The following is a 15319-nucleotide window of genomic DNA, read 5'->3' as shown; positions in this document are numbered from 1 at the left end:
CTTCCTGCTCTGTCTCACCTTTTGTTGCTTACTTTGGGAAGTGAGGTAATTTGACAATCCTTATATGTGTGCCAATCACCTTATTCCATAGTATTTGGCATCACTTGTCTGCCTTCATACAAAATAACAAGGAATGAAGGCTGCGTTAGTTCAAATGTCAACTTAAGTCTAAAAAAGGATTTAATTTTCTATTGTGGGGATAAAGTCACAGGATTTTTGGTCATCCCTTGCACTAATGCTAAATATTTGCCTGTGTTACTTGAAGTTTTGCAGAGCACTGACCTTAGACTTTTTCTGTGGTTGGATGTCTTAAAGATTTAGAAGTGCAGGCAACTTTCATAAATGATAGATACTATGTTCTTCAAGTTAAGGCATATATTTTTCTCTTGGTTTTGCATTTGGCCCATGCATCTTGTCATAGAATATTGCTGTGTACAAGAAGTTGGAGACAGTCATATTTTCTGTGTATACCTACATATTTGTGTGTACGGGTGCTGCTGACAGACCAAATAAGAGAATGCATGCACCCAATTACTAAAAAAGAAAAAAAAAAAAATCTCCAGTCTATTCACTATGTTGCAATTAAAAAATAAGCTGTTACCCAAAGCAGTAAAGGGGAGAGAACAAAAGAAAAATTATGGCTAACAGTGCCTTAGAATATAGCAGTCTGAAATTCCTCTTCTCACAAAGGAAGACAGTTGATTGTATAAAGCCTGAGGAATGGAAAAATGTGCTTGGCTCTCTTCTCACTAATTCATAAGTGAAAATCAGGCATAACTCTTGGAAAAGTCAGAAAACTTCACACCTTTCAAAACTGGTGAAATGAGATCAGGGCTATTTGCTAAGCTTAAGCCTCCTATTTTATCCAAGTTCTGCAGAAACGGACTTACAGACAATGGAATAATGTATTAGAATTATGCAGACTCATGTGTTAAAATGAATTTTGAAATTATTTACTCTTGACAGCTAGTCATCTGTAATTAAATTTCTGAAAACTGACCTTTTTTTTCCGATGGAACACCTCTTGCAACACTCTAATGAGGGGCAGTGGGAAAGGTAGGCAGTGCCTGTGCTTTGATCAGACCAGACCAATGGCACAAAGACCACGTAGGCATTGCTACAATGTCCTTGGCAGTGCTTATGTGACTTAAGAAAATCCTGCTTGACTCAGTCCTGAGGAAGCCTTTCTGAAACTTCAGCATTTTTTCGATTGCACACACAGGATTCAAACAGTAAAGAGGCATTTGGAGTGCCACTTCCATGTGTATGGGCCAGCATTTTACTTGGCAGAATAGCAGGTTTTTGTAACTCCAGTCCTTCAGATGTGCTGCTTTTGGTTTTTGTTTTTTTTTTTTTGCTTTTTTTTTTTTTCTGTTGTATCCTTCAGATCTTGTGGTAAAATGGAAATAAACATATGTCCTTGTTTTCATAAAGTATTGGACGTGCTTGAATGAAAAGAACACTTTTTATGTCAGTTCTTTGGTTTTGCCTCTGCTTTCCTACAAATGATATCTGTAGTACTGCAGATCAGAAGGTGTTCTGTGGTACTCTCATTTATTGCTAGTTTCAGGGCAAGCTAAATGCATGGAAAAAGCAAGTCAAAGGGAATGACACTATTTTCAATTCACAACTAGGAGCTCTTGATATACACAGTAATCCTGGTTCCCCTCTCTTTCACATCCAGTAGTGACAGACCAACTCAGTTACTACTTGAGAGGTGATACCAAGGCAAAATAAGTAAAGAAGACAGATTCCTGTAGTGGAGTCAATACTCTTGATTTGAGGAGTTATTGTGGCAGCATGAAAGAGCTGGAGAAAAAAATCATGTCAATAAATACATTAAGTGCTGCACCACAGGAGTGAAGTCTTCAGTGAAGGAATAGACTTGCTGGTATCTGAAACAACACAGTGAGCACTGGTGCTTCGATCCAACAGCAATTAAAAGATTTTAAGAGATCTAGGAAGAAAATTGTAATTTCCATTTCAGGGAAAAGCAAATGAGCAGACTCAGCAGTTCTAGTGCTTTGCTCCACATGGTGTTCCTGCATGTGGCTCTCTTGTGCTGTATAGCTGTGCAAAACTACTTCTTCTCCAGCTTTGGAAGCTGAGACCACCTTTTTTTCACTCCCTACGTGGTTTTGTGTTTGTCACAATTTTAAAATGCTACTTTAAAAGCACGGGAAAGCTTTACCTCTGATTCCAAATAGGATTTGTGTCAATTGATTTCTAATAGTTCATTGGGCGTGTTTTTGTTGGACACGTCTCTCTGATGTCAGAGATAGGTTTTAAATTTTCTTTCAATCACGTTTTACCATAGTGTGCATGGTTTAGAACAACTGCTGCTTTCAATTAAGGTTAAGTGTTTAGTGTTACTCAAATACTCCTTGTTGAAAATGTATATTTTCCATTTTGGGGTTATGCAAATTTCTTTTTCTGTGACATTGGAAAAAGTCAAGGGAACAGAAAAGCTGCATTACCTTCTTTTCCTGGCATCTCTTGCAGCCATTACAGTCAAAGCAATCTCAGTAAAAGGTTGCAACTGGCACTAAAGGAACACTGCATTATTATTATTCCTGGAGTAAGAAAGCAAGAGTAGACTCTCAGACTTAGGCACATTTTGTCTTCTTTCTCCTTCTCTTCACATGCTGAAGCTGCTGCCAAGCCCAGCTGCTGCTTTGTCTGTAACATGCACCAAGCTGATTTTTCCCCAGCGCCCTTTTAGCTGACACGTTTGTCAATGCCTTGACTATTTGCACTTCAGCAGATACAGTGCAGTAGCACTGTCACTGTCCTCCTTGCTGTATCTTCTGCTCTCTTCAATTACTCCCACATTGCAGCAACCTGCATCCTCCTCCTCCCTGATATCTAAATGGATTTATTACTTCCTGACTGCAAATCTGTCTCATCACTTACCAACTAATATTTAACATTCTCTGTTACCTCAAAGCTGTGATTACTTCCCTCATATTATTCCTTTATTGTTGCTGCTTGCAAAACACTGTGTACCCTTTTTTGCTCTCCCCATGCCTTTCACTAGTACTGTTTTAACATTTCTGAATCCTTATCTTCACTTTGTCAGAATTGCACCCTCAGCTCTTTGTCAGTGTGTTGTTCTGGGTTTCAAGGTCTTACGTAGTTGTTAGTGAATCTGTGGCTTATCTGGGTTTGTTGGAACCAATCACACTGCCCACCAGGTTTGAAACCATGTGGAGAATGTTTGTAAGTAATATGAGCAGAGATGCTGGAGTCCTCTGATACAAGTATATATGTCTTTTTCTAAAACCCATGATCAGGTGTTCGGCTCCCAGGAGTTGAATTTTCCATGAATGTTTCTGCCCTGTCCCCCCTGACCTCATTACCTTACAATTTCCCTTCTCTTCAACATTGTATCTGTAATTTTCCTTGTGAAATGTTTACTCCTTCATCCAATACTTCTGCTTATAATTCATTCTCCATGTCTGCTGGCATTTTGTGTTATGCATCAATAGTTTGTGTCTCACCTACAGCTCTGCTCTCCTTTTCCACATTCACTCTCCATTACCTACATGCTTGTGACTCAATATGTTCTCATAATCAACTTTGGGGTCTTGCTTTGGGGTCACTGCAGATTTGGAAGTCTTTGTTACTTAATCCTGTTGTTGTAGGCTGCCTTGCCTTCCTTCAAAATTTTTTGTTTTCATAAAGCATTGTTACCTTGGGCTCAGAACATAGAACAGTTTCAGTGGCACACTAATGCACAAAACAAACAATGAAAAGCTACAACAAAGAACTTTATTTTCAGCCTTTGTACATGTTTGAGCTTGGCATGGAAAATAATTTTCTTGCCTTGCTTTTTGACCTTGGGCAGGAAACTCTTCTTGGCACATCTGGTGTTTTTTATTCTGTAAAATAGAGGTGAAGATGCCGTGTATCTTTTCAAAGCACTTTCAGAACTGCAAATAATGAAAAATTTAAAGGTAGTTGATTATTTTATTCTTATCATGCTTGTTATTCTGTGTGTCAGTCAGTGAATCAAGCACAATGTCTATTCTTAGCAAATAATAATGGTGAGAGTTGTTTTGACTCATCTGAGATTTTCTTGAGTGGCTAAGTTGCTAATGGAACTGATGTTCTGAACTCCTACAGACTTCTCAGTTTTTTCACAGCCATGTATTTTCTGCAACTGATGTACCACCTCCCTTGCCTTCTGCTTATTCTCATACAAAGTTCTTTATTTGATGTCTGTTTCCCTTTTTTGTGGCAAATGCAAGATCTGGCCTCGGTATTGTTTGGTCTTAAGTTGCTCTGTTTGATTCACTCAGCTGGAACTATTGGTTTGTTTGGGTTTTTTGTTTGGTTTTTTGTTTGTTTGTTTTGTTTCATTTTATTTTTATTGTTGGGGGGGTGGTTTAAGAAATCAGTATGTGTCCTTTTTGGCTTATACTCTGTCTACAATGCCACATTAAAAGACTGAAAAAGTTGCTTAGCTGTCCCCATAGCAGAACATTCCCTGAATATTTGCTGCTTGAACTGTAGGAAAGAAAGCTCTCCCAGATTACTGTTCACAGATTTCTTTTCATTTGGGGGATGGTCTTATTTTGAACAGTGTTGTTCAGTAATATCTATGCTTGGAAGGATGCCAAGATCATCCAGGGCAGCACAGGCAGCTTTTCCCATTGTAGGGCTTCCAATTAAGCTAGTGCTACCAGCTGTGTGTTCTTTTGTCTGCCCTGGACTAGGCTGTGGTATTGTGCTTCCCACTGTATCTCTCCAGCAGAGCCTGTTGTCTCCATATTAATAGTTTGGGCAAGAGAAGGGGGGCTATGAAACACAAGCATTCAGAAAAGAAACGAGATGTAAAGGAACTTCTGGCAGTGTGAGTTATGCTCAGGAACAGGCCTTATAACCTTGAAAAAAAATGGGTGGGAAAACACAAGTGTAATTTCTTTTATTTAGGTCATGAAAAACTGTTTTACAAAGGTGTCAAATTATCATAATCGCCAAAGCATAAGGGAAATCAGATTACTAATCCCAAATTAGTTATGCAACAAAGTGATGGCAGAGTTGGACCCAGGATATGAGTCTTCAGATTCTCACTGCAGTGTCAAGTCCTCTAGATCTTGTTTCTGGACTTTGGAGGCAATGGGGTGAAGTAGGTGGGGAAAAAAAAATTTAAAAAGAAGAGGTGGAGAAGGTGCCACGAAGAGGAAAAGCAAGTTGTTTTGCCTGGCTGGAGCAGATTCTAAGGAAAGAGGAAGAACAGGCAATGGGACGATGACAGCCAATGCTCTGTGATGCTCAGGGCAAGAAAAGCAGACAGGAAGGAAAGTTAGAATTGAAACAGAAAGGAGGGAAGGGAAAATTGTGAGACAGTTTGATTTATAGGGGGCAAGGAAAGTATAATTTTTGTCAAATGTCCTCAAGTTCAGTGTTTTATCCTCTTAACAAGAAAATTACCCTGGCTTATTTTGAGTAGGTTCATAAAACAAGAAATGCTGATGCTCAAGGTTTTAACAACCTTGTTGTTGAGGGGTTTTACCCCCCAGGCCTTCTCTGCAGAATTCCAGGGAACATAGAATTAGAGTAAATTCCTGTGATTGCATCAGGATGTTATCTTTTGATAAAATTATATTTCATTTTATATTAAGCTGCTTTAAGACTCAGCCTTTTTGTTTCCATATAATTGCTGCTATGCTATCTAGCAGGCAAGCTAGATATTAAAAGGGTATCAGACAGTATGTGCTGCTTAATAACTACTCAAACTGTGCTGGCTAAGGAAATAAAAGATTCAGAAGCAGTGCAAGGGTGAAGGAACAAAGTAAGGGATGGAGGAAGTTGTCATGGCATACTGAGGTAATATGTCCTTCATCACAAATTAGGTAATCAAGTGGAATCTACCAATGATTTCACCTGAAATGAAAAGTTTTCATTTTGCTGAATTGATGAATGGAAATTGCTCGTGCAACACTTTGAGCAAGGATGCTGGCAGTAGATGAGATTTGGCTTATGTAGGTGGGAGTTCAGCACAAATAAAAGAGAATATTTTGGAGTAATTCTTGGAATCTATGCCTGGGTTTCCTTGCATTTCTTATTTTCCAATAGGCTATATTACCTTTTCAGACAGACATCCCTGTTGGGATGCCAGGATTCTAGAGGTCAATTTTGTGATGTGTATCTAGCCTTTTCTCCAGTGAATGTCAGTGTCTGACTTTAATTGATTTTAACTTCCTTCTTTCCCTGCCGCTCTTCACCCCTTAGCACATATGTCAAGCCTTTCTTCAACAGTGCTGCCTGGCACAGCCTCCTCTTTCCAGATCTAGCAATACTACAGCCTCTTAACATCTCAGCCATAGGTACCCTGAAAAGCACCCTGTCCTTTTTGGGGAGTATACTCATGTTTGCATCCTAACAGACGTGGCAGCTTAAGCCACTTTCAGCTGAAGATTTGTGGCTGTGTAACTTGTTTAAAATGATGGGAGTGATTCTAAATGTTTTTTGAAAAGCTCAGGCTTCTTGAGAGGCTGGCAACCATCATTTCTCTGAGACAAAGCCTGGGTGCAATTGTTGAGTGCCAGGTGATACCAGATTTAAAAAATACAGCAAGTTGTACGGCTGTTTCTCTGCCTGATGTGCTAACCTGGCAAGACATGTATCTCTTTGTGCCTCTGTGGAATTGAACAGAAGAGCTGTAGGCTGGTGTGAAAGAAAAAGTAAATAAATCAGGACATTTGTCCAAAAAGAGAACCTGTGGAGCCTTCTTTCTGTTTGGTAGCCTTTGCAAGCTGTGCTTCTTTCAAGCCCTCTCACTGAATCCTGCAAGCAACAGCATCAAAATACCTTTTATACATAAATCTTGCTTTCCTCCAAACTTGGGAGACTTTTAGTTTATTTTTTCAAGGCTCAGGTTAATTATTGAATTTTAATGTAGCGGATTTAATGCTACCATAATTGGCAAAGCTTGTATACAGGAAGATATCTGACCCAGAAAAGACTCTCAAATGCTTTTCAGTATTAAAAATTCGAAAAGTGGTTGGGGTGTTTTGTGCAACAGAGATGCAAATGCACTTTCTGGTAATATTTTTTTAGGTACCAGAAGTTTGGATTATTTTTCCCAAACAAAGAAATCCCAAGGCTTAGAAAGCACCGCTGCTAAGGCTCAAACACAAGTTTGTTTTACAGTCAGGACAAACTAAAATCCCTTAAAGGTTAATTACAAGTGAGTTTAAAATATTGTTAGCAGTCTGAGTTGTGCATAACGTAGTGGCAGGAGGGAAATTTTTACTAATGTTTACAGAGAAGATGTAAATGAAGTGGAATTCTATAACCTTATCAAAAAAAAGGAACAGGATAGACTCAGTTATCTGCATTGCAGAGGAGAATATTCTTTAAAATCCAGTCAATAATTTCCCCTCCCCCCCATCTTCTCCTTATTTCCTTCTGAAGAGTTTTCAGGATATATTAAAAATGTGCTGTCACTCTTCTCGAAATAATTCAGCTCTAAGTCTGGGATGAACCACTGTGTTATGAAGGAAAAATAATTTGCAAGAGCAGAATTGCCATCCAAAAGTGACTAAAAAGATTTATTGGAAATTTGAGGCCAATCTCACTTAATCATGGATCTCATAATCACATTTCATTCTACTTCTTGTATCTGAGATTATGAACACCAAACAGAAAGACCTGTAGTTTATCTGTTTAAACTTCTTGTCAGTTTTCATGGGTGCTTTCATGTGACTACATTATCTTTCTGCAATGAATTCATGAGTGGTTTGGGGAGTGTTTCAAGGAGACAAAGACAAAAAATATTGCATTTTGGGAGGGAGCAGAACATCACAGTGAAAGAAATGCAGACTTTAACCTTATTCCTTACCCTTTGCAACAGAGAATTTGCATGCTATGGTTCCTCAGTGTTCATGAGCACCCTGAAGCCCAGAGAGGATTTGAGGAGCAACCAACAGCATATTCTCAAAATAAACAAGAAATAATGGCTTGTATTTTCAAAGCTGCTTAGAAGCTGCCTAATATTAATTTATAGGGGCTTGGATATTTGACCCTTGAATCAGCTGTGTATCCTGATTTGGATGATGAATTTCTGGAACGCATTAATAAATCCAGTAATACTCTCTTCATTGCTATTGTATGAGGCTTCTATGGACTAGATTTTTTTTTTTTCCTGACCTCTGACAAGATTGTAGGTTCCTGGCCATTTGGATGGAATGGGGAACAAATCTGAGTATTCTTCCAGGGAACCTGTGATTCATCAGGTGGTGAATTGTACAGGCTCCAAAAGAGAGTAAGAAGATAAAAAATGTGTCTATGGAAAGACTATATTCACCTTCAACAGAAACCAAAGGAAAGCAAATTTGGCCCAACTGTATGGAGCCCTCCTGGTGACAAAATCCTTGGAGCACTTTCAAAGCATAGAGCAGATGTACAGAGTAACAAACTGTTTTATAGTCTCTATCCCAAACCAGACATATCAGTCAAGAGAAGTTTTCTTCCCCAGATTCCCATTCAAATAAATAGCTTTGAGGCATTGATCCATGTGGATAATATGTGGAAAACATCCAGGAGCAGTGAGGTTGGAATGATGTCAGCTTTGAAGAGGACATCCAGGGGAATGACGTTGGGATGTGCGACTCAGGCCCATGGGACCATGATTCTGGGAACAGCATTTAGATGTGATTTTTGTTCACTCAACGTCACCACAGTCAAACAATGCTACAATTCTTGAAGGAGCCTGGTAGTTTCTAGATTATAGAAGATGAAAAGGACTGTAGAATACATGTCTGATTATTTAAAGGGACCCTACCCACTCTGTATGCACAGCATTTAGCATTTCCAAAAACATAATTTTAAGAGTTGGTCTGACTTTGTTTAACCAGCAATTTAAGTGGGAGCAAATTTGGACTGCTACTGAAGTCTCTAGAGATCTTATACTCCTTTTTTTCCAGTTTGGCTCATCAGTTCACAGTAGATGAGGGTGATGTGATTTACTATCAGGAAGAACATGGGAGAAATAAGTAAGAAAATTCTCACTTTCATAGCAATAGTTAATTCTCAGTAATCCCCTTTTCTTGGTGTTTATTTACTCCTACATCTGTTTTTAACTTGCTCTTATTTATAGGGTTTTTTTGTTTTGTTTTCTTTCTAAATTACAGCAACTAGTAGTTATTTAAGGACCTACCATTGTTTCCATTTTAGAGAAAACTCATTTTAAGGACACATTTGTTACCACAGCCATTTAAATTCTGCTTTGCTGGAAGTGCTTGATGTAAATTATTTATTTCAAATTGAATTGGCTGTGGTCTTTATTTTTAAAAAAATAGCATTCTAACCACAAAATTAGGTTTTTTATTTTCTTTAGACGCCTGCCAAACTAACAAGAGATTTTACTCGAAAAGGTTGCTTTTCTGTTACTGGCGATTGGCCCACCAGCGCTGAAAATTCAGAAACTTTGCATTTTGAATAAAACCCAGATAAGCTGCAGAGTTAAACATAATGCTGAGTGCATGCCAGGGTGTGCTATGTGTGATGTATATATAGATATAGATAAAAATTGGAGAAGCATTTTAAATCATCTTATTGATATTCTTAATATTCTCTCTATGCAATGCTTAAAATAATGTGATTAGTTTTATTCCTTTAGCTGGTGAAGATGAAGTTGGTAATAACATCTGCTGTGTGGCAGTTATAAGGGTGAACTAATATCTGGACAACAGATGTTTAAATGTAACTTACAGTATGAATCAGTATTTTAGAAACACTATTACTGAACTTCTGCCCCTTCTTTGCTAAATTTGTAATGGAGCTGTGTACAGGTCCATTTGAGTTTGGCATTTCTGCAGACATGACTGAGGACTTAACAGACACAGCAATATTTTTATTTCTCTAGTTGATGGCAAACTAATATTCCTTGATCATATTGGCAGTGGACTAAATACCAGCTTAGAAATACAATCAATGAAGGAGGTTGTAGTAAATGAAATGGCAACAGAGTTTTGAATGCCAAGATAGCATTTAAGTGTGTGTGTATGTATATATATATATGTATATGTGTGTATATAGATATATATGTGAGTGGGTGGGTTTCTTAGTACAGACGGGGCAAAACAAAACTTGGATATTTCAGGCTCAAGAAAGGAATGCAACCAGGATTTTAAATATGTCTGAACTGTAGCTTTTAGTCAATTGATAAGATACAATTGAAAGATTTGGAACAGTAGGAAAAGGATTTTAGTAGAGTTTCTGTTAGTGAGGGGGGAAAAAAGGCTCGAGAAGACATAGATCTTAGTCTTGTGCTTTTTTGCAATCATCTCTTTTCATGGAGAGAACAAAACATCTGCTTGGCTGAGGAATATTTGAATATTGTCAATAATATTTTGACATATTGCATAGGCTTTACTTTGAATGTGTATATACTGCAGAAATTATATTTCTGCTCAAAGAATAATGCAGTCAGTTTTACTCAGAGGTGAACGCTCAAACTCATGCACTGATTTTCTAGAAAAAGCTGCCTCTGAAATATTGTCCCTTCTCCAGAGCTGACTCTCTGTGTATTAAATAGTCTCTAAGTATGCAGGAGTAAGGTCTATTTGAGCATAATTAAGTGCCTATTGCTCGAATCCAGCACTCACAATTCTCATAAGCATTCCACGGAATAAAGAGACACCCAGGCAACTTCGGTCCTGAGGCTATTGTAACAAATGTGATGCAGTGTCAAGGGAGAAGATTTTAATCCTTTTTTCAGTTTGTTTGCCAGTATTAACATTCGGTCCTGTGGAGCTGAACGTTTCATGCTGTTTTCTTCCCCTTCATGTTTCAATAACAATTTTCATAAAAAGCATTTCTCCCACTTCATGGCATTACAGGGAGTGGTTTTTCAGGGTCTGAAAGTGTGCCTGGAAATTTAGACATTTTCAAGCAATTTCTGTAATGCATTTTGACTTGGCTATATTTTTAAAAGTCAGGTTTGAGAGACTGGAGGGTCACACTACATATTATATTTGAACAGGTGACATCAGAGTCAAAAAACTTAAATTTTTGATGTATTAAAAATAGGCTTTTGCAAAATCTAACAAATTTTATTTATATCAATTCTATCAATATCTAACATTATATCAACAAAAATAGTTTTGTCTCAAGCAGTAGCATTCTCACTGGGATATGCAACCTAGATATTGCAGTCCTTGGTACAGGAAAACCATATCAAGAAAGAGATTCAGCATCTCCCTAAAAATTTCACTTGACAAGTATTTTATCTTTGTTGAAAGTGATGATAAAGGACTGTAACAAGCAGCATAAAAGATGAATAGCTATTAAGATTGTTTTGAAATGTTCCAAATTTAAGAAACGTATGAGATGCTGATAATTCTGTTGTCCCATTACCAATCATATTTGATACTTTTCTGAAGAAGGATACTTTCAGTTATTGAAAATGTGTTACCTTTAACTTGAAGTCCAGAAGCTGAGCTGTATTCAGAGCATGTAACAGAGGGAACAGTTTATCCTAAACCAAAACACTTTGAAACCTCTCTCTGGGAACGCTCTCTCTCCCATAATTATCTGCATGAAGGAACTCAGAAGAGTTCACAAGGGACAAAACCTCAGCAGCAGCATCAGTAGGCCCTGGGAAAACACACTTTCATGTTCCAGATCTCTGTCTCTTAATGAGAATAATGCTCTAGCTTTAGGAGAAGGTGGTTCTCTGCACTCATGACCTCTGGTGATGTCCTTTGGCTTCAAAATCAATCTCCATATGGGCCTGAATGGGGAACTCCTTTCCTCACACTGAAAATATTCCCCTTGAGATCAATAGGTGTTTGCAAACTAAAATATTACTCAGTGTGAGTAAGAGCCATATGATAGAAGGCAACAGATCTGGAACTAAAATATGGTATTATATTTTTAGGGGAATATTTTCTCACATGTGGGTTTCTTGTTTTTGCTTGCACCTGTTGCGTGTGCAGAATAGTCCTGCAAAATAAGTAATTGTACAGTTTAGTATTAGATATTAATATGTAAATACATATTAATCTTTGCCATCCCATTACTCATTTACATGTGTAAATGCAGGTTAACTGCTTGTGTAACTCTGCCAGTGGCAAACTAAGTATTTCAAAATTTAACCTTGGGTGTGCTCTGGGGAATTACGCTACAAGTCCATGTTATTTCTTCATTCAAGCTCTCCAGCATGTTAGAAACACAGTATAGACTCTGGTTCACAGGGTAACCCTTAAAAATTACTGACATAATTATTAATTTCTTTGCTATTTATTGATTGCATCAACATTATTCATGATAAACACCTTTTGTATTAATATGGATGTCACTGGTATTATACTCAGGGCTGTCTACTGTAACTGATAGGACCATTAGTAAGGTGGTGTATTTTGCACAGTCAACTTCTTGCCTTTCTTAAGGAGGTGAGGAAAGTAAATGTATAGAAACTGTTCACTGAATTTTGAAAACATTTTGCTATTTATAAAACTAGCTTTTTGAGGGGGAGAGTTGTTTGTCTTCTAAAGAAAATGGTAAGTTTACGTTAGATATACATATACCATATATACATATACTTCTTAAACCCCAAAAGAAACTGCATTTTTCCTTGGACAGGTTAATGTCCATAATGCTATTCAGTTGTCGTCAAAAGTTGACAGAAAGCTTGAGCTGTTATTTCTTTGAGTTTTCCCTGTATAATGCAATGATATTATTATTCGTGGAGCTGTTGTGCTAGGCTTTGAAAAGTACTTATCTCCTTGGGTGGTCACGACAATTCCATAGCTGAAATCAGTTCTTAGTGTTTTTGAGAAGATCCAGTGGTGGGTCTCGTTTCTAAGGGAGAATTCATTTCTGGATAGGGTGGACAGGACAGTCTTACAACTTATACCACAAGACACCTCAAAATGAATAGACTAGCTTCATGATTTTGATTAATTTTATGTCTGGATTACTCAATCTGAAAAATGTACCCATACTTTTCTTGATTGGTGCTGTTGTGTTTCAGCTCCCAGTGTTTGTGTTTTGACAGCAAATAGGCCCTGTGCGCTGACCCGCTCTCACTCCCATTGTCGCTGTGTTTTCTTCCAGCCTGTGACCTGATGAACCAAGGCATCCTGGCCCTCGTCAGCTCCATTGGCTGCACGTCAGCAGGATCCCTGCAGTCTCTGGCCGACGCCATGCACATCCCTCACCTCTTCATCCAGCGCTCCACGGCAGGAACGCCAAGGAGCGGCTGCGGGCTCACCAGGAGCAACCGCAACGATGACTACACGCTCTCCGTGCGGCCCCCCGTCTACTTAAATGATGTCATCTTGAGAGTGGTCACAGAATATGCCTGGCAGAAATTCATTATTTTTTACGATAATGACTATGGTAAGTATTTATTTAGCAGGGTGATTTTTGTCAAATCCATAATCCTGTTGAAAAGTGTCATATTAGAGCTTTATAGTCTTCCAATAGATTATGTTTTGCTTGTGAACATTTATGGTTCTGGCAGCATTTCACAGCACCTCAGAGAAATCTACTTCTAAAATCCATCAGCATCTACAGATTTATTTGATAATGTCTTTGTTAGAGTTAGCTGATAAATGAAGAACTTACGTGTTTTTCTATTCTGCCCATGTTTACAAAGCATAAAAGTTTTTAGCAAACTCTTTTGGTTTTTTTGGACTGTAGAAACATAAAATGACAATTCAAGAAGCAACATATAAGATTTGCATTCTGTAGATTTATTTATTGTGTAGTAAATCTCTTCTGTTTGTTGGCATCTATTTTCTGGCCAGAATCTGAAGCAGGGGTGAATGTAGGTCACAGGTTTGGCAAGAACGAGGTGCTAGTCATAAATATAAAACATGTAAAAGGAAGTCCTGGAGAGTGAAGAACTTGAGGAAGGGGGCTTGGAAAAGACAAGATTCCCTCTTTTTCGAGTTTATTCAGTGTTCCTGGAAGGTGCTGAATCGGTGGTTTTTGTGTGATAGAGTAAGTGTGACACAGATGGTGGTGTCACAAGACTGTACCATCCAGCTCGGTGAAATCAGCCAATTGTGGTCCAGATATTTTCTACAGCTGACAGGAGAACTGGAAAGATTTCTCCACTATGGGTGCATTATCTAACGAATTTAATAATCTTTATTTCTACGGAAAATTGCTTTGCAACCAGACCTGTTTTTTTTCAGATGCATCCAATATTCATAAGTAATCATGACTGGCTTGGATGAGCATTTTAAAACTTATTTTCAAAGTTAAATCTTTAAGTTATAGGAAAATGCTCACTTCAGTGGAATGCTGTGCATAATATCTGGTTCATTCAGGTCAGGTGTTATTGATTTTTGTTCCCTGCCTACATAATAAATTCTTAAATTAGAGCAACAGAAAATGATGAATAGGAAAATCTTTCTTTATAATAAAGCAGCACCTAAAAGCACCAGCCATGGAATAAGGAACACACACACAAAAACCCCTACAAAACAAATAAACAAAAACCAAAATATCCAAAAATCTCATGGCAAAGAGTATTGTTGATCAGAAATTGAGTTTATGTATTTAATTGCCAGGTATCTATGAAGACAACTATGAACTTTTCATTTAAGAGGTATCTTTTAGTAGGTATTTTTGAGTTTAAAAGCCTCCAGCAAAATTTTATAATTAATATCTTTGAATAATTATATTCAAAAATACTGGGTTTAAATTATTCAGGTTTCAATTCTTAATTTGAGAATATAGTTCAGACACCATGTTATTTTATCCTTGATAGCTGGCTAAGAACTTCATAATGGTGTGACTTCTGTAACAAAGATGCCTGTCTACCTGCCTGCAGGGAATAAGTTTCAGAGCAGTAGCTCATTCAGTGACACATCATCTTCAGATGGGACCTGTGGCAAATACTAAGTCTCTGTACCACCCTCTCTGGCATTCTGAATTCAGTAGTCTACAAGTAATGCCATACTAACCCAAGACAGATTGGCAATCTGACTGATTAGTGATCACCATCACAAACATCAGGAAAAGGTGCAAAAAAAATTTCTGCATTTAGTATATACTGAGCAGTATATTTCTAACCATTTGTGTGGCTTGAGTATTTTGGATGGGAGGGGGGAGTAGGTTGGTTTTTTTGGGGGGAGGGGTGTGCGTGCATAGTTTGAAATTTAATACCACAGATGATTTTAAATACAATCTGATTTTTAAATTAACCTGCAACTCTGAGTAGAGATATTAGTTGTGCAAAGGTATGTTTCTTTAAACTGTATCAAGCTAAATCCTTGATTTCAACAGCCATCCCAGGGCAGCAACCAATTTCTGTATTCTTCTTTTGCTTCCTACAATTTCTTTATAAAATTTT

The 15319-nt window shown here is 37.8% G+C and overlaps 1 protein-coding gene across 2 annotated transcripts in view; it reads left to right on the top strand.

The window, feature by feature from the left end:
- GRID2 (glutamate ionotropic receptor delta type subunit 2) overlaps positions 1-15319 on the top strand; it is a 704126-nt gene that overhangs the window by 402960 nt on the left and 285847 nt on the right. For both annotated transcript variants that reach the window (XR_007203777.1, XM_048304515.1), the window contains exon 3: positions 13069-13353. Coding sequence is in view for 1 of the 2 variants with exons in the window: in XM_048304515.1 (XP_048160472.1) it covers positions 13069-13353 (285 nt within the window). In the remaining variant the exon portion in view is untranslated. The remainder of the gene's footprint in view (positions 1-13068; positions 13354-15319) is intronic.

The sequence above is a fragment of the Corvus hawaiiensis genome, chromosome 5, assembly GCF_020740725.1.
Source record: "Corvus hawaiiensis isolate bCorHaw1 chromosome 5, bCorHaw1.pri.cur, whole genome shotgun sequence".
NCBI classification, from domain to species: domain Eukaryota; kingdom Metazoa; phylum Chordata; class Aves; order Passeriformes; family Corvidae; genus Corvus; species Corvus hawaiiensis.
This window is presented reverse-complemented; position numbering and strand designations above follow the sequence as displayed.